The sequence below is a fragment of the Convolutriloba macropyga genome, chromosome 4, assembly GCF_964194025.1.
Source record: "Convolutriloba macropyga chromosome 4, txConMacr16.3, whole genome shotgun sequence".
Classification (NCBI taxonomy): domain Eukaryota; kingdom Metazoa; phylum Xenacoelomorpha; order Acoela; family Convolutidae; genus Convolutriloba; species Convolutriloba macropyga.
The window spans coordinates 18,366,508-18,390,568 of NC_134471.1; the positions used below are offsets into that span (position 1 = coordinate 18,366,508).

The 24,061-nt window shown below is 36.5% G+C and overlaps 2 protein-coding genes across 2 annotated transcripts in view; one reads left to right on the forward strand and one right to left on the reverse strand.

The window, feature by feature from the left end:
* LOC142337494 (uncharacterized) overlaps positions 1-24,061 on the reverse strand; it is a 131,384-nt gene that overhangs the window by 61,153 nt on the left and 46,170 nt on the right. The gene's annotated exons all lie outside the window — the stretch shown is intronic.
* Positions 18,080-24,061, forward strand: part of LOC142337493 (sodium-coupled monocarboxylate transporter 1-like) — a 35,428-nt gene continuing 29,446 nt past the window's right edge. The window contains exon 1 of the mRNA XM_075386758.1: positions 18,080-18,763. Coding sequence (XP_075242873.1) covers positions 18,508-18,763 — 256 coding nt within the window. The 5' untranslated portion in view covers positions 18,080-18,507. The remainder of the gene's footprint in view (positions 18,764-24,061) is intronic.

Here is a 24,061-nt window from a genome sequence, read left to right on the forward strand (position 1 = left end):
AATAAAGGCGGGTGAGTGCTTTTCAGTTTCTTAGCAGTTTAAGGCGTGATCTATGTAAAACCGACGGAATGTTGCAAAAAGAAGGGGGAGTACTAAAGATGTCCATGCTCTCCGGGTGTGGGTGTATACCTAGGCCGATTTCGCTGAATGTTGACCGTATTTCTAACCCCAATGTTCAAACTTAAAATTAGCCGCAAGACTGATCGGACCAGGTTTGCCAACTGTTATTACAAATTGCGGCAATATAAAAAGTACTATTATCATAGTTCTTGCAATTAGATTTGCCCTGTAGTTGGCCTTGATGGGGCGTTAGAACCGCAGATGCTAATCTGTCGTTGTGTATGGAAAGGGGGATGTAGCAAAATCAGCTCAGAGAGCTGGCATTTCCTACAAGTTTTCCAAATCATATCGCGAAAACCAACCAGAGTTAAAGATTTTCTTGAAAAATAGTTCAACGTAGCCGAAAAATAATCCAGGGAAAAATTTTCCTGGCAATATAAAGCTGTTAAAAATAAATTTCTCGATAAAGAAATGCAAGCGATAAAATAATTGTCAACTAAACTTCGCAAACGTACAAATGAGCTCAACGCTTTATGACGATTAACATAAGAAGTTCTTGGGACTATGAATAGGAATTAAATGTTTGATTCTGTCATTTCCGATCACCATGAAAGTGGTGGTGACTGTCATCGCTAAGGTCCGGGCTGAAACAAAAGCAATCAGAAAAAGATCTGAGAGGAAAGCCCAGACCAGATCTTATCAAAAGTTATGTGAAAAATTGCTTACAGATCAATTTCCAGTTCTGATTGTTATAAAACCTCACTCCTTGCAGTATTTTATGTGCCACTTAGCTTGAGATTTTTACAAAAATTATTTATTATGCATTACTTCATCAAAAGTCAATTTTTAGCATTAAAACAGATTTGTGATAAAAAATAACACAAAATTAGAACGTTTTGAATATTTCTTGATGAAGAGAATTCAAGGAATATCATTCAACCAGAGGAAATAAATAAAAATATCCAATTTTTATACGAACCATCGTATGACACGGGACCATTTCTAATGACATTTGTAAAATAAATTTTCCTGAGTTTCAGGCTACCTGGCTTATTAAATGCAATTTTCCTCTTCAATTTTCATCATTTCTTGTTTCGAGTTTATTGCTGACCGGCGAGCAAAACAACCATTATTTTTTCACATTGAAATTGAAATTGAACTTGAATTTTTTACCTTATAACAAGAACATTTCTACATTTTGCAGTAATGGGACGCTCTGCTATGACTGAAATTTCTTACTTTGAGAAAAAAGCAAGGAGCACAAGAACTATGTTCTTGTACACTTTTCGAAAATTGTGCCAATTGGGGATATTGTTATGCCGAGACATTTTTCATATAATCCTGGTAAACTTGTGTTCTCTAATCTAGGAGCAATCTCGTTGGAAAGTTTCGCAAATTTTCAATAATTTGCATCATTTCGTCATATGAAGTTTTTCGTCCTGAAGCTATAAAAGTTTCTTCGAATTTCGAACTGATTGTTGTGATTGTCATGTCATTCACTTTTAAAACGGTTATTGGACCAGATAGAAAACAAATATCCGATAAGTCGTAAAATTTATTTTAAAAAAACTAAAATCTCTGCGTTCAACTTTTTCTGATATGTGTTGGGAATCAGAAACCCAAAAAAGAAACACTGGAATCTACATTTTTAAACTTCTGTGCACATCTTTGACTGTAATTCTGTTAAAAATCAATTTTTTTCATATTTAAAGTTCTTTTTAAATTAGGTTTCTTGCTAATCTTCCGAATAAAATTCGACAAAAATATCATATTTTCGTTATGTGTAAAATTGTTCTTTTTTTATTTATTGTAAACCAAATAAGTTGCAGATTTCCCTTTGCTCATCCACTTCCAGCTCAATTTAACCAATTACTTCGGAGTAAAAGGGCGGAAAATAAAGTTTCGAAGTATTACCAACTCTTGAAAGCCATGTAAAAACTTCATTGTTTTCCATTTTTGAGCATGTATATCAATAAATGGTTTTCTTCGCAAGTAAAGTAAGAAAATCAAAGAAAATAAAGACCAACAATGATATCCCGTGAGTTTTTTGTACTTCGCGTCTTTTGTATTCCGTTTTCAAAGTCAGACAACTATGCAATTAGAATTGTGAAAAATAGGTAATTTTTTGTTTGAAAAATTTTTATTTTCTACTGGATTTAAGATTTTTTCAAATTAATCAATCACTTGTTTCGTTTTTGAAAAATCAATATTTTAATGAGTTTGTCAGTTTATTTTTATGTCCATTGACAAGTTGTCCTAATTGTTAAAATTGTTGACAGAAAACTTCTCTGTCAAGCAGAGTATCAGAGTGCAGATATAAGTTTGGTCTGAAATTAGTTAAGGGGAATTGAATTGTTTAGACTATTTTTCCCCAAAAAACTGATTTAATTCTTCGAATTTTTTGTTGAAATCTGTAGATTATCTGCTCTGTATGTGTAGTGTACATTATAGAGTATCGACTGACAAGAAAAAAGATTGATTGATATCCAGCAGACTTTGAACAAGAGTTTGACTCAAACCCAGTTATTTTTAAGTCAAAGAGTAGCGATTTGGTGTCGTCTTTGTGTCCATGAAATGACCGTTGCTGGAGACGCAAGTTTTTTAAGGCAACCAGAGAGAATTATTTTTTTTGACAGGATAATCATAAATTTAAGGTGTGCTTTGTTGGGGAAATCATGGTTTAAATCATTTCTAAGTTCAGTCAAAACTCAGAAAGTTTTCTTGCGATCAACCTTGTGCCCACAAATCACCATGGCGCCCACGCAATTGAGTATTTGCCTTCTATTTATTCCCAGAAACCCTCACAATCGGGTCTTCAAAATTTCTTCAAAATCAACCCACACAATCGGGTTGAACAGAAGAAATGAGCATTGTCCCCACTCATTGGGTGACAAACAAGTTCGCGCACAGCAATAACTGGGCAACTAAAATTGGGTGAGTCAATACTGTAAATTAACTATTGTGGGGCTGAAGGTGTTGTCGCAGGAAAGTGTCTCATAACAGGGGATCTCTGGCGATCAGCATTGTGGCTGAACCTCTCATTAAAGTCACTGAGACTCCTTGAGATAATCGATTGTAGGCAACTGATAAACCAGCTGGTTGAAAGTTTCGGTTATCGGCAAGCAAAGCTATACGTTTCAAAGTTTTTCGGACCAAATCTGAGAAGCCCCCGAAAGATTCAAACGCGAGTGGTACAAACTGGATACATATTTCGGCACATTTTTGGGCATACTGTTCATATTTCCTATCTTCAGCATTTGTCAGAGCAAAACCACACCTCCTCGCCGCATCTGAAATTAGACTGGGCTGCAGTAGGGAAGTTATGGTTACGTCTAACGCAGATGGTTGTCCCGCTGACCAGCTGGGTAAGTATATGTCTCCTGGCCTTGAGTTATTATCTGGAATCAAATTTTTCTGTTCGCAGACGGGTGATAAGTTTGCGGTCGAGCAAGCAGCAAATATTCTATCCCTGACTCTATCGTGCCGCGATATCATATCTCCCCGACCATGACAGCTTAAAGCGTGATCACCCAGGTTGTCCAGTCTGCCGTTTTGACAGTAAGGGCACTTTCGTTCCTCAATGTATAACGGAACACCAATCCGATACTTCAATGCGGCTCTGAATTCATTTGGCTGAAGGTGAAGGCCCAGACTAGGGATTGGAGGTGCGGAAAGCCAGGCACCAGATTGAGGTAACGTTAGTGAAAGCAAACGAGCTTTCTCCCGATTTGAAGTCTGATTACCAAGAAGGTCAGAAAAAGCAGCATCGTCAAGTGCCTCCTGAATCTTGTGTTGCGTATATTGGCTAATTTCTAGATTCTTCAGTTCTTCCACTGTTTCTTTGAAAATTGGATTGTCTGTAATTTTCTCACCGGTTATTTGTTCCACTAAAGCGACTGCCTGCGATACTGACCCAACAAACGCCGCTTTCAATTGGTCAATGGCTTGTCTAATTCCAACGCCAGTTTTGCTTATTGGTAGACAAGCCTGCTTCCAAGCGTTGTCATTTATAAGGGTGCCTAACATATTCTCAAATGTTGTTCTCTGAAACATGTCAAAATCCTGCAAAATAACAGAGGCTTCGTCAGATGGAGTGTTACATCGCAGGGAATATACCATCTTTGGGGCACCAAGACAGCTTCGAAAAATTCCAAGCGCACAATGTGGGTTGTCTAGGTACGCCAAGTTGTCGAGCAGTTTTTCTATTTTGTTGACTCTTTTCTCAAAGATGCAGCAACAAAACTGGGATTGCCGATGGCAGCGCCCAAGATCTCAAGTCCTTCTTTGCTATTTCTTTTTACTCTGTTATCTATAGCGTTCAGATCAACGGGTGACCAAAGCTCACATTTTTCTATTCTGAGCTCTAAGCCGCATCCTTCACCCAAATTTGTCAACAAATTCAATGCTGTGCAAAGTTCTTGGTCGGTACCAGCAAGGATGCCATCATCCAAATACCAATTATAATGTACTAGATTTGGTAATTTTGTTTCAATTTCTTTAATGATTGGCCACAGAGCTAGTGAAAACAAAAGCGGCCCCAAACGATCCGCTTGTTGGACTCCCGATTGGCTACTTAAATATGTGTTGTTAAAATGCAAATGACTGTGTTGTGAGTAGCAAAAAGTCGCAAAAGGGGCAACACTAGGTAAGAATTTTGCGACTGCTTCCAAAACCTTGCTTCTTTTTACCGAATTGAAGGCATTTTTGAAATCAATCTGCAATATTCCGGAATCTTTTGACCTTTGCAGTTTTTCAAAGGAAACTCTTGTTGCATGTACTATGCCCTCAGCACCACCCTTGACTGCTACCCCCAATTGTTTTGTGTTAAAAAGATCAGCAGCATCTGAATTCGCTTCACGAGCTATGCATTTAGCAATAAGACGTCGAATGACTTCCCCAACAGCGATAGGACGGACCCCACCTTTCAATTTTTTCAATGCAGTTATTGTTGCACTACATAGTATAGGAGCAACGAATTCGGGAAGCTGACCCCTGCTAGCTAAGTTGACAAATTTTGTTAAACTAGTGATTGCTCGCTTTGATTGATCAGGGGCACTGCAGTTTATTGCATGCAGCAGATGCTCGGGATACATTTTCGACGGCCCAGCTGCAGTAAATTTGGAGAACGACTCGATTTGGAAGAATACTAATGCCTCGTCAAATTGATATGCGTTCGTGTTAGCATCTTGATCAAATTGGTGGTCAGGTTGCTTTTCCTTAGGGTGGAGCTTTTTAAGTTCATTCAACGTTGCAGCATTGTCAGGTGCGACGCCGTCAGAAGACAGAACTTTCGCTGCCCTCCCAAACTGCCCCTGCAGACAAAGAGATTTCGCGCGGCTTGCTAAGGCGTCTATTAACTCATTGCTAGTTTTATTTCACTGCTTCATTGAGGCCGCCTCGTACCACAGTGCAGCATAATCACCTGATTTCCATCGCTCAAGTCTGCTCAACAATTGTTTCTCTTGCTGCTGCTTGTGTTTCTTGCCCCCACGATTAGACGCGCGTAGAACACATTTGCTAATTGCAAAGAGTTTTTTCCAATTTTCTATCGATTGCGCGTGTGAAATGCAAGCATCGATAACGGATGTTAGTAATTCTGACCATCTCACCCGAAACTTTACAGGAATGAACCTTAGGGTAGGGATGTGCTTACTGCTGATGGTTTCGAGATCTGGGAGTTCATTTAGATTTATATCTGTTGTAGCTAGATTGGGTGAACTCGCGGATTGCACAATCTCGTCTATTCGCTTCGCTAAATCGCGTGGTATCTTTTTCACTTTAGACAGTAAAGGCGTAAATTGCGAGTAGGCCCATATTGATTTGGAGCACACTATCTCATCGAAGTTCGGTCCCCACTGGTCATATCTAATTTAAGTTTTTCCAAGATGATGTTCGATAATCTGGTACAGTTTATCCTTTTTGTCGGGGTAGAAAAGTGTTGTTTTGGGGGGCACTTGAAAGCGGGAAGCGTTGTCATCAATTATTAAATTATTCATTTGCTGAGTCTGTCCTGAAGATAAATTGCATTGTTTTGCCCCCTGACTAAGCTCTGTAGTATTGTTAGTCTCAGCTAACGAAACCTTCTTGCTTTCTCTAGTTTTCATAACTGTTAACATTGAATGCGCAATTGCCTATCAATTTTTTTTATCCCACCAGATAAAAAAACAAGGGCGGGGGTCGTTTTGGTTAGATCTCACCGGTTTGAGGTCCACACAAGCTGCTGAAGAACCACTACATAATTAATTTGCTCACGTGCACATTTCTTCTTATATAATAACAGCCAAAAAAAGTTGGTGGGGGATCAATCTAGGGTGCTCAAGATTCGGTGTAAAATTTGTTTCTATTTTCGTCTTGCTTGTTGAAATCAAGAGAGCACTTGAACGCACGTGGAATTACGTGGAAAGTTTTGTTTCAATGGCGGGAGCTAAACTTTTTTTGAACATTTCTCCCGATAACAAAAAGTAAGGTGTTAACGTTTTTTACATCAATCATCTTTCAAAGGTACAGTGCAAAGGTGCAGAGTTTGGTTTCAATGTTTAAATTACTTTTGAGAATTTTATTTCGCTATATGTAAGTATCTCTTATCTTTGACATCGAAATCTTTTTATTTCATTATTTTTTTGGTTGTAGAAGCAAACAAAAAATTTAAACTTTTTCTTGTATTGAATTTTCACTAGGAGTTTTAATGGTTGTGAAAATCAAGAAAAAGTTTTCCATGTACTTGAGAAATGATTTTCAACTATAGGAAAAGATAATAATTATCTTCAGTATTGTTTGCACAAAAATCTCCTGACACTGAGGTATGCAGACATAGTAATCAAATTTAAAAACTTATAGGGAACAAATTCAAAAAAGCACTAAAACTAAAAAGTCTAATTTTTTTTATTTTCACGCCAGCTGTATTTGCCTTGCGCAGTATATCGGTGCAAAATTACAAACGATTTTGTCCATTTTTGGGGATTTCATTTGTTGGATACAATCGAATTTCAAAAATTTTTATCTGCTAATATCTTTATGTCAAATTAGTGCCCAAATTTTTATTGGTGCAATTGTTTTTACGAAACACAACTGCATGAAAATAAAATAAGTCCCATAGTTAATGAGTTTTTGAGACGTACAAAACTTAGGGTTTTTAGGGAATCAAATAGATATAGTTGATTTGTTGTTGATTAATTGATTTGCTGGATTGAGTTCTCTATTTTTCAAATACTTGACCTTAACTATTTTCTGGAAGCTCAGCTTGCAAAAATTTTAGTTCTGCGTTTCTCGTACACAGTTTTGGTGATCTTCGATGTTTTTTCCACTAACGAAAAAATTTGATTCCCATGCTGTTGGATTTACAATATTTGCGAAAACCAAGGTCCGGTGGACCTGTAAGAAATGAGATCTCCAAAACATTGATCTTAGAGGTTTAACATTTCTAGCAGATAACTTGATCTTTATGGCGCTGATAGTGTGCGCTGCAAAACCGAAAAAAAGTTTCGATGTCAAAAAACGCCATAATGCCATCAAAAAAATTGTTTCGGAATATATACTAGCAATTATAGTTTTAAGTGCCAAATGTTTCAACTGCCAATTTCTATATTTAGTTTTTTACTGGCTTTCTTACCAAAAACCAAATTCTGTTGCCAAGTTAAATTTTCACCAATTTACTAATAAACAATAATTTTTCTGGCACTGAAATACCTGAATAAAATATTCAAAGTCTCGATGAAAAAAAAAGATTTATTACAGTACTTGAAATTATTTGCATTCTCTGCACCCCTGAAAAGCCTTGATTTGACTTTTACTTCCAACAAATCAAAAGTTCGAAATATCACGTTTCCAATAAAAGGGAACAATTTAGTCGTGGCTCAATTCTTTGCTAATGAAAAGAACAAAGAAGTTTGTCGGATGAGTTATTTCTAAAAAATTGTTTATGTTCTTTGATACAAAATTCAGTTTCCAAATGAAATCTACTGAATGAATTCCCTAATCAAAATTTCAGCAAAATGAACCGAGATTTTTTTCTTAATATCCCAAAACAATTTACTGTTACAAAATAAACAAAACAAAAAAAACTTAAGAAACTACTTTCTGGCGGATTATTGGAAATATTTTGTTGTCAAACACTGCAAACTTAAAAGAAAAATTAAAGAAAATTATTCCGAAAGCCTAACTGAAATAAGTTTTGAGTTGTCCTAAGACTGAAGGAAACTCAAATTTAGATCTTTTTCCAGTAAAAAGTTAGAATGCAAAGTATGGCCTTTAATCGCTTGCTAAATTATTGTGTAAGAAATCTTCTGTTGACGCTTATGAATGTTTGAATTAAAAGGGTGGTTGTGTTTTGCTCAGCGCATAGAAATTGCATTATCGTGAAGCTTGCATTATCGCTTAAGGAAATGAGCATAAAAAACTGTTCGTCAAAAGATTTTGAACCATATTTAATACAATTGCACTCTTTTCTGTTATTTAACATGAATAAGAAATTATAAATGCATTTTTGGCAATTTTTATGTCACCAAATTGGCTTGCATCTGTTCAAGTATGGCAACCGTTAGACAACACAATACTTCACTTCAGATCTGTTCAAGAAATTCTAGACTTGTATAAAGTATTTGGCCGTTTTAGATGCCAGCAATTTTTACAATGTAACTTTTGTTTAATTAACAGAAACGGCAATCAGTTTTATTAACAAATGAAGCTATATCTTTAGCTGCTTCGGTTATTTTTGTGTAAAAAAAATTAGTTTTCTACTTTTTACCTTTTGTTTCAAATCGATCAAACTCCTTAGACGTGTTTTTGGTGAAAATCTTTTGAAAGCCAGGTTTTATTCTTTGAATTAAGACTTATTAAGATTCGATACATTTTTAATATTTTCCCCCAAAAATTTGAAAATTAGGGCAAAAACACTTCATTTTTCTTACAACAAAATGCGTGCTTATTTTAGGTTTTCTTTTTTGGGTTTATTCAGTGTTTGTCAGCAAACAAAATCCTAAAGTTCTGTGGGATGTGTATGTATGTGTATGTTGTATGTTTGCTTGCTTGTGTGTGTGCATTTGTTTGTATGTGTGTATTTGTATGTTTGTAAGCGCGCGCGCGTGTGTGGGGGGCGGTGTTAGATTTTTTATGTGCTCTGTTTTGTTTTGTTTTGGAAGTAGCGTTTTGAGCATGGCTTTTTTGCGTAGTGCTCTGCTCAATTCTCTTATAGCTATTTTTTGTAACTCCACCACTGCCAGTCCCAAGCCCGGAATGAAAAAGGAGGAGGGTAAAAAAAGATACTGGAAAAAATCAAAGTCGGTTTTTTTCTAAATTGACTTGAGATGATTTTGCAACATAGTATTACTTTCTTGTGCTTAACCTTAATTTTTAGCTCGACCAGTTGCCCCCTGCAGCCAGGTAATAAAAAACTGTGGATACAAAATCTTGCAAGAGTCTTGCAAGAAGTTTGTATTCTCTTGCAAAATTTTGAATTTTTAATCACTGGGGGCAAGAGTTTATGTGCGAGAGCAAATAGAGAAAATCATGATGACGCTCATTTGTTTTAAACTTGCCCATTTCGGGATGTCCATTAAAATTTAGACGACCAAAAAGACACAATGGGGCAGCTAGCATGCAGAGCCCCTAATTAAAGTTTCTTTAATTTTTATTTTTAAAGAGTTTGCGTCCTCTAACAGAAGATGGAGCGGCTAAAAAGCTGTATTGAAGTCCAGATCTAATCATGAATGGGTCAAAATTGACTAAATTTGAATACTAAATTGTGTATTTTTGTCTTAGACACAAACAGTCAACAAAAAGCAAATAAAAACGTAAATTATTTTTATATAAATCGAAAGAAAAACGCATCAGCAAATTTATCAACGAGACGGGAATAAACGATCAATGTTATTCAGAAATTGATATTTTCTATAACCTATCTTCTGAGTTGTTTTCTTTGCCTCGACTTTGATGTTGTCTCTATAATAATTTTTTCTGGTCATGGAACAATTAATTTAACTCTATCTGTTAGATAAATAAAAATCATATGGAAATTGTGCCCACGATCAGCCTGTCACAATTTGACAAAACGTTCTGTTTATTTATCGTAAAATTGGCGACAAAGACGAAATTGTATAAGGAACATGAAAAAATGGAATGAGTTAAATTAGATTCCCAAGCTTGCAAGAGAGGCTGGGACCACCATTTGATAAAACGATAGTACACTCTATGCTAGAAAGTAACCGATGGTGGTTCGAACCCAGTAGGAGCCCATTATTTTCACAGTAGTTGCGCCTGTTTAGACACCTTTAAGAAATTATGGGCACATAGAGCGATCACTGAAAAAAACTGCAAAAAAAACGAAATTTGATATTCATTGCCTGGTTAATGTTAGATTTCTCGACTACAATTACTCAATTTTGTCACTCTTTTCCACGCTATAATTAACTCATTTCCACGCGTTTCTTTGGTCCACGGCTGCAGTATCTAAAAACTAAGACGCGCCCCGTAGTACTAATAAATTCCGAGGATATGAGATGCACAATTCAAGTTAGCATGTAAAAAGTTCAGATAGGTCAACCAAGAGCAAAACGTGTCGTAACCTCTATGTAGCTGTACAAGATGTTTTATTTATTCAACGTAAACTTTGGCTAGGATGATGAAACCTTGAAAAAAAAACTGTAAACAAGCAAACAGTTAATGAAAGTAGCCGAAATTGAACAGTTCTAAACCAGTTGATGCAATTATTAGATCTCCCGGCATGCAAATCAAAAATGATGGCTCAAATCCAGTACTGGTTCATTGTTACATACAATGAATCCCCTCATGCTATCAAAGAGTTTCTAATTTTATTATCTTGGTTGTTGCCCAGGTGAAAATCCATTGGACTAACCACATCGTTCTCAATTCTGATCATAAATACCTTCCTGCAATATTGATACGTGTTACGGCTGCTACTTGACTAAGTTTTAGGCCTCTGGTCCGTAAATCTTTTAGGTCCCGACTTTCCAGTCAAAAAATCAATTAAAAATAATTTCAACTCTTTGTCTCGGTTGCAACGTGAAACTCGCTGAATAGTACTTTAATTGGAATTGTGTTCATAATCAGCTAAGTTATCCACAAATTAGATATAGACAAGGCAACTGATTCTTACGGCAATCTGAGCACTGAATAATGAACAACTTTGAACAAAGTTTACATTATAAGCAAACAACGGCGTAAAACAATAACAATTTGGTTTTTGGAATATCAAACAATATTGAATTCTACAAAAGAACGATATATGAATGAAAAATACTAGAGTAACATTGGAATAGCAAATTAAGTCGTATAGTTTGACTAAACATGCCTAACGATAGATTAATCTTAATGAAGGGCCAAGAGTATATGTCGAACACTGAAATCTGACATTTGAAACATGTAAAAATTGACCCTGACAAATCAACACTCATTAAGAACAATAGAACGAAATAAGATTAAATAGGGTTAGCATCGTAGCTAATTATTACAAAAAAATTGCTGAATTTCAAGATTTTAGCTTACGCATTCTTCGCAAAAATTTTTGTAGTAATTTGGTCATTTCAATGACTCTGATGTACAGTTAATCAAAATTAAGGGTCACCCCCTATGTTGGCATTTACCGTCGAAGTAAAATTTCACTTTGAAGAAATGGTTATTTTATCATATATAGAGTAACAGCTCAATTCGTGGGGGAAAACGACAACTAATTCAATATTTCATCAGCTGGAAACTATTAATAAATGATAAGCACTAAGAGCACCCATTTCTACACTGGTTTGGACGTTAAATTGGAAAACATAATGAAACAATTTCTGATCGCAACACAGGTCGTCGGTTTTTGATTAATTTCTAAAAATAACATCATTTGCGTTCATTCTTGATTTGTATAAGTTCTTTTACAGGTCGTTTGTAAGAGACAAGTACCAAAGGTGTTCTCACTGCCACATCATCACTCCAGAAGACTTCCTCAACTCTACCCAATAGAAGGTTGAAAGGATGAGTATGCTTGTCGGTTATCCAAACAAGATCTCCTTTCTTGATCACTTCTATTTCTGCCTTCGCTTTTTTTCCACTGTTGCAAGGTAGGAAGATACTCGTTCGTTCATCGATACAAAAATGCAATTGGTTATTTGAATTGGTCACGAAGGGTTTTTTTACTTAACTGGTGTTCCAGAAAACAATCCATTTGACCAATTCACACTAACTTGACCAATTAAGAAGGGATTTGGCGTTAAAGGCTGTAGATCGGAAACGTCACTGCTGATGTCAGTAGATGGACGGTTGTTTACAAGCTTTAAAAAATAACGTTGGCATATTGACTTCCTTCAGGCTTTGCTTTCCCAGCACAATAAAAAGCGCTTTTTTGCAGGTTTGTACCATTCTTTCCCATACTCCACCAAAATGACAAGCGGCTGGTGGATTGAAAGACCACATGATGCCTGACTCGGATAATTTGACTGTGCTTTCATCCTTTGGAAGCTTGCCAAAGGACTCCTTGATTTGTCGCGTTGCTCCAAAAAAATTTTACCATGATCAGCGATACTGGTCTTTGGCTGACCTCATCCTGCATTTAATCGATGAACTACATCAATACATGAAGCCGTTTGCAAACTGTGAACTAAATCTAATTCAATGTTCGTACACTTAGGCGTGCAAACAGGTATACCTATTTCTCCACTGTCCGTGTCAAAATCTTTTCTTCAAAAATCCAAAGTATTCGACACCTCTGTTCGTAAACGGTCGTACATTAATCGTTACTCTGTTCATCAGACAATCGGTTTTTTGAGTCAACTTGCGGCTTGTAAACAATCGACATTGTTCATAATTGTGTTCAACATATCGATGGGCTATTCGCAACCAAGTTATCGGAAACTTTAATTGAACTCAGAGCCGATGAAAAGAATCAATGAGACAATCCTTCTGTTTCGCGAGATAGTTCTGGCAGACAAAGGCAATTTTTTTTCTGCTGCAAAACATTCACTCTGGACAATTTCCCAGACAACGTCTTCAGTCTCATTTGGCAATTGGTAAATTGGCTCGGATTTTTGTTGCCTAGACAGAATCGACGAAACTGTTCTTTGCCATTGGTTGAAGTTTTCCCGGCTTATTTTTTCCCGGTTTAAGATCTTATATCTTGCTCCACTGAGTGCTGGTTGTCGATACGATTGGTCATTTCAGCCACTAGGTACTTCTGATACGATTGGCCATTTCAGCCACTAGAGGCCCTGACTTCAGTTACTTCTTGCAATTTCGTCAAAGCTAATTCCTCGCGTTCCTATTTTGGCGGTGTTCTTCACGCCCGCAAGAAATTGCCATTGGTGATCGGTTGACGTATTCAGTATACCTGCAGCACTATTCTATAAATGATTGCTGCTTGACGTTGCTTGACTTGATTCACCGAATACTGTTGTCGAATCATACCATAAAAACGTTTTCTGAAAATGAAGACATTGCTCTTGAATGAGAGCGTTCTTCAATCTGTTTCCAGTGACTGTTGTCATCAATTCCAAATTCGGAAATGTGTGATGTTTCACTGGAGCAACTCGTGCTTTGCCTAAGATGAACAAAAGTTTTCGTTCTTTCTTTTTGGTTTCTGTAACAATGTATACTAGAGAACATAGGCAATCTACAGAAGCGTCACCAAAACACGCGACTCAATTGTGACGTTTTCATCGGTTGCTTGATACCATCTGCTCACTTCGAAAGCTTCTCCTGTATTCAATTCACCAATCCCATCAGCAAACTAGTTGTTTCAGTTTTCACCAATGTAGGAGTCTCATTATTGTCTATTCGTTTGCCATATTCCTTTCAGAATGATCCGTCCTCTGATGACAACCGTGCTAAGAATCCCAATGGGTCAAAAACTCTTGAAACAACTGATTCGATTCTACGTTGTGTTCATCTGCTCTATGAATCAAACTCCATGCCTTTGTAACTCTGAGTGTGTCTGAGACAATATTCCACTCGCGACCAGGTACTTTCAGGCTCTATCCTGATCTTTATTTTGGTCGAAGATCGTTGCCCATTTGGAGGGTTTGAAACCACCTCTATCCAAGAGTTCTGTTAACTCCTTTTGTTGGCTACTGCTATCTCTTCACTATTTTGAGAAACTTATCATCCATATAAAAATGATTTGATGCATTTCAACTCACTCGAATTGAGATGCATCATCCAGAGGGCGTCGTTGAAGGACAAAATTTGTGTATAATAGAGTCGATTCTACTGATACTTAACAATTTGATCATTTTCATCAAACTGTAAAAATCTTTTCTATTCAAATTAAAGAAACATTTCATCGTTATCTGCTGTCATCCCAAATATATTTTGCGAAATATTGCTAGAATGCCCATAAAACTTGCCAACAGATCTGGTCCCGTAAAAAGCATATCATTCAGCGAGTAAGCACGAAATTTACTTGCTGCACTGCAAAACCTCCTCACTTTATCGGGTTTGTGTGGATTGAATACCACGTGATGTGAATTATACATCAAAGGCCCGTCTCAAGTTGAGGCATATTTGTCAGAAGATGGGATCCAAAGATTTCCATTTCGCAAATCTGATACTGCGTTTCCACTATATTATGCCCTAAGTGGCTGGTCTTTATCAAGTCGTCCATTTAGTAGTCAAATTTAACCCCGTGCAGAATCAAAATTGTTGGTCTGGAAAATCATTTTCGAAACATCGGTTGCCTGATATTGAAACCGAAGAACCTGACGTGAGAAGTTCTTCAACGGCTTTTCTGCGGTTCACAATTGGAGACGTGTGAGCACAACTATCCACGTGAAGGCTGATCGTTGCTGATCGGCCTTCACGTGGATTGAAGCTCGGCTTGCCTTCAGTGGTTGTTGTGACGGTTGAAGCTAACACATCTCCAAACAAAACTTCTATCATTGCAGAATTGCTTGCTGTCTCTTGTGCCATGCACTGATCCCAAAATTTGAAGATAGCTGACTGAAAATCTTGTAGCGGTTTCAAGGAACTATCAACTGAGTTCTTAACATCCTCTCGTTTACTTATTGTACAACCACAATTCCTTGTGAAACTTGTGCACTTTTTCAAAAAAAAATGAGCTTCTACAAAATACGAGTCAATTTGGGAGTTCAGTCTTGCAATCCGAACATTTTCTCGTGTCGTTAAATATTGCATTGCAAGATATATAGGTTTCAATTTGTGATTCAAATCATCCACAACGACCATCTGTAGTCCTAATATACCTATTAATAGGTACTTTTATTGTAAAAGGTTCTGGTTCAATGCTGGTATACGGGGATGAAATACCTGTGGTTGAAGATCTCGGTGAATTTTTCGTTTTACTTGCACCCTTCTTCGTTTTCTTGAACATTTTCTCGTAAAAATATATTCGTTATTTTTTGGCGTCCGAGCTGGGTCGAAAACGGACAAATATTATGCTACGACTGCTATCTGACTACGTGTCCAAAGTTACTTTAAGTGGATGGATCATAAATCTTTTTGGGTCTCATTTTTCCAATAAAAAAATCAGTCACAAATCGTTTCAACTAATTCTCTCGGTTGCAACTTGAAATTTGTTGAACAAAATTTTTTTAATTGAAATTGTATTCAGAATCACTTAAGTTATCCACGAATTAGATGTAGACAATGCAAATGATTCTTACGGCAATCTGAACACTTAATAATGAACAACTTTGAACAACGTTTACATTATAAGCAAGCAACAGCGTAAAATGTTACCAATTTGGTTTTTTTTTATTTTCAAAAATTACTGATTTCTAGAAAAGGACGGTATATGAATGTAAAATACCAAGAATAACATTGGAATAACTATTTAAGTCATATGGGTTGATTAAACTTGCCTAAAATTTGAATAATTTGTGAAACTCAACAAAATTATAAATGTTAAGTTGTTTGAGACAATAAATAGCACAATAAAAATGATGAACTCTGGAAACTGACATCTAAAACTTGAAAAAATGACCAAGACATATCAGCCCTCATTAAGTCAAATGGAATGAAATAGGATAAAATAGGTTTAGCATCGTAGATAAATATTTCAAAAATTTGTTGAAGTTTGAGATTTTGCGTTCTGCACAAAAAATTTTTGTCGGAAGTTGGTTATACCAATGGGTCCGCTGTACAGTTGGTCACAAATAATGGTCAATCCCCCCCTATATTGGCGTCTCTGACTTCACTTTGATGTTAAATTTTATTTTGAAGAAAGAGTTAGTGTATCATATATAGAGTAACAGCACATTTTGGGGGGAATGCCTAATTAATATAACATCTCATGAGCTGGAGACTAATGATAAATGCTAAGCACTAAAAGCACCTAATTCTACTCTGGTTGGGACATTAAATGAGAATAACATAATGAAAAAAGTTCGGACCGCAGCAATACGTTCCACTTGAATTAAAAAGGAGGCAAACATTCTGGACAAGATCTGTACCTACAAGTGAATTCAATTAACTGAAGAACTTCAATACTAAAGACATATTTTCTCACGTGAATAATTAGGTAAGAACAGTACAAATGGAAATACAAACTCCACATTTTGCGTTCTCCCAACTATCATCATGGTAATAGCTAGGTAAATAGATAGTGAGTGTTTCAGTAAAGTCCGAGGAGTTGTATTGTAATTAAATTTGCCCAGATAAAAACATATCCGCTTTTCTTTTTGTCGGTAGAACAGAAATGGTTTCAGTCAATATGGCTCGTACAGTGACAAAATTATGTGACAAAGTTTTTTTTCGTGCTCTCCTCTAATTGAACCACTGTGATCTATTTTTTCTTTCCTTCATCTTCTCTCTAATGTTCTTTTAACGTATTTCATGCCCAAAACTATCCTCGTTTTCAGGACTTTTTAGTATTTGACAATAATCTAAGCAATCATTTCTAAATTTGAATGACGTCAATTCAATCTTGTTGGTTGTTGAGTATTTTAGCCACGCTCGGGGCGAAGTTTGGGTGTTGTCTGTTCACGTGTTTTTAGTCTCGCTAAATGGAATGTGCTAACTTACCCAAATCGACCCAATTTGATTTATAACTACCTATTAAAAAATCCTAGTTAAGGAAAAGGGAAAACAACTATTTCAAAGTGTGTCTAGCCTGAACGTCAACGATTGCATGGGTTATTTACTGGTCGCAACAGAATTGAGAATTTCGGCAATATCTGTACCTTTTTTCATCGTAGATTTAAAGTTTTTCTCTCAAGATGTTTGTTGTGCAATTATTTTTGCAGCCAAGTTTTTATTGAGCTTATATCTTGATTGCTAAATTTAACTTACAGGGTTTATTTGTGAAACAAACTGGAAAGCGGCATTAGAAAAATATTGAAAGAATTTGGGTATGTTTCAGTTTTGCTACGTTTCTTGTAGATTAATTAAACCTTTTCCTCTCACCCAGCGAAAAGGTATAGCTTACGTAATTTTTAAAATGTATTTAATCACTGGGACTGGGAAATAAATCAGCGGAAAATGACCCCGCCCGAATCCCCTAAGAAACAACCTCGAAGGAAATTACCACCCCAAGCCAGTAAACCCCTGAGCAAACAAACATTTTTGCAAAGTTTCTTGTTTGTAGTACGTCACAGAACAAAAATTTACCCAGCAAAAAATTACTAAACTTTTAAATTCCCTGTATTTTAGGAAAATTTATTTTCTGTTAATTTCAATCTTTTCATGTTTATTTGGGCTAATTTAGAACGCAGATTGTATTTTTTTTTGGGGGGGGGGGGGGGGGGGTGTTTTAGTCATATTTCAGCAACGCTTTTGCTAGTTCTAATCTGTTGCTCTTTTTCCATTGCTCTTTTTCTAAATAGGTGGTTTTGCCGGTCCCGGGACAAATTTAGGTACAATGTAGCTGTCATCAGCTCGATTCTGTTGATTAATTTCACCCTCTATAACTTTCATTGTACAGGCATAATTGACAAGTTTTGGTATAAAGAACGCTTCAAAATATAAGACAATATTTGATCAAACGCAAATTTGGGCTTAGTTATGCCAACAAGTTTGCCCTTGTTATTAAGTGAACTTATTTCACAGCTTTGCAAGTTACAAGAAATTTGAGCGGTCTGCAAATCATGGTTTAGATTTCGATTTAAAGAGATAAATTTGGTGTCAAGTTTGTTCATCTTTTTATCTCGATTTCTCGTAGTTTGGGGTGTATGTACGATTTACGCATTTCTCTCGCCGACAGTTAGACTTTCGAGAATTTGATTTGAGCTTATTGAAGTGATTTCGTTGCAATAATTTGAAGGCCAAACAACGCCAAGCAGAACCGCGTTCGTCAAATTTAACTGTTGAACAAACTTTATAATTGACCGTTTTGGCTCATATTGATTCTTAAATGACGTTAAAAGTTTTAAACATCCTTAGCTAAGTAATTTTAAACTTAAACTCCATTTTAAATATATTCGAGGAAGTAAATTTATTTTATTCCTCAAATTTTCTTTAATTTTTTATTGTTCTTTTTAAATTTCGAGTTAAATCGATCACATGGACGAAAAATCAGCGCCCTCTATCGGCGGTTTGGATAATTCTTCGTCGCCCTCTGGCGCTCATTTTGGGATCGTGGACTATGTCGTTTTTTCTGGACTGTTATTAGTCAGTGCTCTGATTGGGTTGTATTATGGATGCTCTGGGGGGAAGCAAAAGACCCAGGGAGAATGGCTGGCTGGCAATCGAGATCTGGCATGGCTGCCAACATCGCTCTCGCTTCTCGCTAGCTTCATCTCTGCCATTACCTTGTTAGGTCAGTATTTTGAAGTTATCTTTCTTTTGGTTCTACTTCTGTTCACTCCGATTCATTTAACCCCTCATATTTTAATATATCATTGTATCCCCTATATCATAACACCATGCAGACTGACTTTTCACGCCAAAATTCGCCCAATACCTTTTTTCCCAACTTTTTCGATGGATTTCTTACCAAAACCTTTGAACGCTATAGTTTTGCATTACTATGTACTATTTTACGCCCATAGAAGATTATAACTACAAGAGTAACTCTAGAAAAAGCTCTAGAAAAAACTGTAAACAGAAGCTCGGACAGAACCCCGGGTCCCGATTACATATTGCATATAAAGATCATACTTGAGGTCACACAAATCATAACTTATTTGCTTGCAATATTAAGCCTGAAGACCTATTTTTGATTCAGTATACACCTTTTTTATAACAAGTACTATATTTCTTGATTGCGCCCCCAACCAAATAATGATCAGTGTCTTATTTTTCACAATCTCGATTAAGACGATACCTTTTAATCTAGGAAGCTTCTGATTATTATTTACAGTACATGTAAAATACTCATAATTCAAAATGAATCAAAACCTAAACAAATCAACATAATTTTTCTCCCTAAAAAAATTGCCATAAATGATTTCATTATAAGCAAAATGCATAGCCAATATCATATCTCTGTTATGCAAACAAACGTTTCAAAACAAGTAAAGCGTACAAATACATGTACTGTACAATAATAACCAGTAGTTTCCTAGATTAATACCATAACATTGTCGAGATTGTGAAAATTATGATTGTGTTTTGTTCCATAATCTATATATTAATTCAGTGTCAACATAAAAGGCACCATGTTTAAGCTCCTAATCTTTACATGTTTTAACAGCCCCTAAACATGCTTTTCGCCAAAAAGCGACTGGCAACAGTCGGATTCGAACCGGGGTCCGTGAGTTAAGAGGCAAAAGCGCAATGAGTTGAGCTAAGAAACAGATGAGCCGAGTATTTATCGGGATTTTTGTCCATTAACGTCGCATCCGTTTCTACATTCTCCAATTCCCTCCTTTTTTCACAATTTTTTGTGCTCCATGCCTTTCTCTGTCACTGTCTATCATGTATCAATCTACATATTAAAAATTATTCGAATACCCATACCACCATATTTAAGCTCCTAATCTTCACATGTTTTAAGGCCTCTTAAATATACATCAAAGCGATTTGATTCAGATGTATTTTGAAAAAAGTCAATGACCGAAAACTTGACCTTGCCAAAAAGTAAATGGCCGAAAAGTTACCTATGCCGTAAAGGTCAATGACTGAATACTGAATGTAAAAATGGTTCATTGTTCGAAAAGCTGGCTATGACCGAAAATCTGTCATCTATATCTTCTATCTATATACTAATTCAGTGTCGACATAAAAGGCAACATGTTTAAGCTCCCAATCTTTACATGTTTTAACAGTCCCTAAACATGCTTTTCGGCAAAAAGCGAGTGGCAACAGTCGGATTCGATCGGGGGTCCGTGATATAAGAGGCAAAAGTGCAATGAGTTGAGCTAAGAAACAGATGAGCCGCGTATTTATCTGGATATCTGTCCATTAACGTCGCATCCGTTTCCACTTTCTCCAATTCCCTTATTTTTTTCCCAAGTTCTTGTGCTCCATGCCTTTCTCGTGTCCCTATCTGTCTTCTATCAATCTACATATTAAAAATAATTCGAATACCTATACCACCATGTTTAAGCTCCTAATCTTCACATGTTTTAAGGCCTCTTAAATATACATCAAAGCGTTTTGATTCGGATGTATTTTGACAAAGGTCACTGACCAAAAACTTGACCTTGCAAAAAACTAAATGACCGAAAGTTACCTATGCCGTAAAGGTCAATGACTGAATACTGAATGTAAAAACGGTTCATTGTTCGAAAAGCTGCCTATGACCGAAAATCTGTCATCTATATCTTCTATCTATATACTAATTCAGTGTCGACATAAAAGGCAACATGTTTAAGCTCCCAATCTTTACATGTTTTAACAGTCCCTAAACATGCTTTTCGGCAAAAAGCGAGTGGCAACAGTCGGATTCGTTCCGGGGTCCGTGATATAAGAGGCAAAAGCGCAATGAATTGAGCTAAGAAACAGATGAGTCGCGTATTTATCTGGATTTCTGTCCATTAACGTCGCATCCGTTTCCACTTTCTCCAATTCCCTTCTTTTTTCCCAAGTTTTTGTGCTCCATGCCTTTCTCTTGTCCCTATCTGTCTTCTATCAATCTACATATTAAAAATAATTCGAATACCTATACCACCATGTTTAAGCTCCTAATCCTCACGTTTTTAAGGCCTCTTAAATATACATCAAAGCGTTTTGATTCGGATGTATTTTGACAAAGGTCACTGACCAAAAAACTTGACCTTGCCAAAAAATAAATGACCGAACGTTACCTATGCCGTAAAGGTCAATGACTGAATACTGAATGTAAAAATGGTTCATTGTTCGAAAAGCTGCCTATGACCGAAAAGCTGTCATCTATATCTATATATTAATTCAGTGTCGACATAAAAAGCACAATGTTTAAGCTCCTAATCTTTACATGTTTTAACACCCCCTAAACATGCTTTTCGTCAAAAAGCGAGTGGCAACAGTCGGATTCGAACCGGGGTCCGTGATTTAAGAGGCAAAAGCGCAATGAATTTAGCTAAAAAACAGATGAGCCGCGTTTTTATAGGGATTTTTGTCCATTAACGTCGCATCCGTTTCTACTTTCTCCAATTCCCTCCTTTTTTCACAATTTTTTGTGCTCCATGCCTTTCTCCTGTCACTATCTATCTTGTCTCAATCTACATATTAAAAATTATTCGAATACCTATACCACCATTTTTATGCTCCTAATCTTCACATGTATTAAGGCCTCTTAAATATACATCAAAGCGTTTTCATTCGGATGTATTTTGAAAAAGGTCAATGACCAAAAACTTGACCTTGCCAAAAAGTAAATCACCAAAAAGTTACCTATGCCGTAAATGTCAATGACTGAATACTGAATGCAAAAATGGTTCATTGTTCGAAAAGCTGCCTATGACCGAAAGCTGTCATCTATATCTATATAATAATTCAGTGTTGACATAAAAGGCACAATGTTTAAGCTCCTAATCTTTACATGTTTTAACAGCCCCTAAACATGCTTTTCGGCAAAAAGCGAATGACAACAGTCGGATTCGAACCGGGGTCCGTGAGTTAAGAGTCGAAAGCGCAATGAGTTGAGCTAAGAAACAGATGAGCCGCGTGTTTATTAATTCAGTGTCGACATGAGACGCACCATGTTTAAGCTCCTAATCTTTACATGTTTTAACAGCCCCTAAACACGCTTTTCGTTAAAAAGCGACTGGCAACAGTCGAATTCGAACCGGGGAATACGAGTTAAGAGGCAAAAGCGCAATGAGTTGAGCTAAAAAACAGATGAGCCGCGTATTTATTGGGATTTTTGTCCATTAACGTCGCATCCGTTTCTACTTTCTCCAATTCCCTCCTTTTTTCACAATTTTTTGTGCTCCATGCCTTTCTCCTGTCACTATCTATCTTGTCTCAATCTACATATTAAAAATTATTCGAATACCCATACCACCATATTTAAGCTCCTAATCTTCACATGTTTTAAGGCATCTTAAATATACATCAAAGCGATTTGATTCGGATGTATTTTGAAAAAAGTCAATGACCGAAAACTTGACCTTGCCAAAAAGTAAATGACCGAAAAGTTACCTTTGCCGTAATGGTCAATGACTGAATACTGAATGTGAAAATGGTTCATTGTTCGAAAAGCTGACTATGACCGAAAATCTGTCATCTATATCTTCTATCTATATACTAATTCAGTGTCGACATAAAAGGCAACATGTTTAAGCTCCCAATCTTTACATCTTTTAACAGTCCCTAAACATGCTTTTCGGCAAAAAGCGAGTGGCAACAGTCGGATTCGATTCCGGTGTCCGTGATATAAGAGGCAAAAGTGCAATGAGTTGAGCTAAGAAACAGATGAGCCGCGTATTTATCTGGATTTCTGTCCATTAACGTCGCATCCGTTTCCACTTTCTCCAATTCCCTTCTTTTTTTCCCAAGTTTTTGTGCTCCATGCCTTTCTCTTGTCCCTATCTGTCTTCTATCAATCTGCATATTAAAAATAATTCGAATACCTATACCACCATGTTCAAGCTCCTAATCTTCACATGTTTTAAGGCCTCTTAAATATACATCAAAGCGTTTTGATTCGGATGTATTTTGACAAATGTCACTGACCAAAAACTTGACCTTGCAAAAAACTAAATGACCGAACGTTACCTATGCCGTAAAGGACAATGACTGAATACTGAATGTAAAAATGGTTCATTGTTCGAAAAGCTGCCTATGACCGAAAAGCTGTCATTTATATCTTCTACATATTAATTCACTGTCGACATAAAAGGCACCATGTTTAAGCTCCTAATCTTTACATGTTTTAACAGCCCCTAAACATGCTTTTCGGCAAAAAGCGACTGGCAACAGTCGGATTCGAACCGGGGTATGTGAGTTAAGAGGCAAAAGCGCAATGAATTGAGCTAAGAAACAGATGAGCCGCGTATTTATCTGGATTTTTGTCCATTAACGTCGCATCCGTTTCTACTTTCTCCAATTCCCTCCTTTTTTCACAATTTTTTGTGCTCCATGCTTTTCTCCTGTCACTATCTATCTTGTCTCAATCTACATATTAAAAATTATTAGAATACCTGTACCACCATATTTAAGCTCCTAATCTTCACATGTTTTAAGGCCTCTTAAATATACATCAAAGCGTTTTGATTCGAATGTATTTTGAAAAAGGTCAATGACCAAAAACTTGTCTTGCCAAAAAGTAAATGACCAAAAACTTACCTATGCCTTAAAGGTCAATGACTGAATACTGAATGTAAAAATGGTTCATTGTTCGAAAAGTTGCCTATGACCGAAAAGCTGTCATCTATATCTATATGTTAATTCAGTGTCAACATAAAAGGCACAATGTTTAAGCTCCTAATCTTTACATGATTTAACAGCCCCTAAACATGCTTTTCGGCAAAAATCGAATGGCGACAGTCGGATTTGAACCGGGGTCCGTGAGTTAAGAGGCAAAAGCGCAATGAGTTGAGATAAGAAACAGATGAGCCGCGTATTTATCGGGATTTTTGTCCATTAACGTCGCATCCGTTTCTACTTTCTTCAATTCCCTTCTTTTTTTCCCCAAGTTTTTGTGCTCCATGCCTTTCTCCTGTCACTATCTGTCTTATATCAATCTACA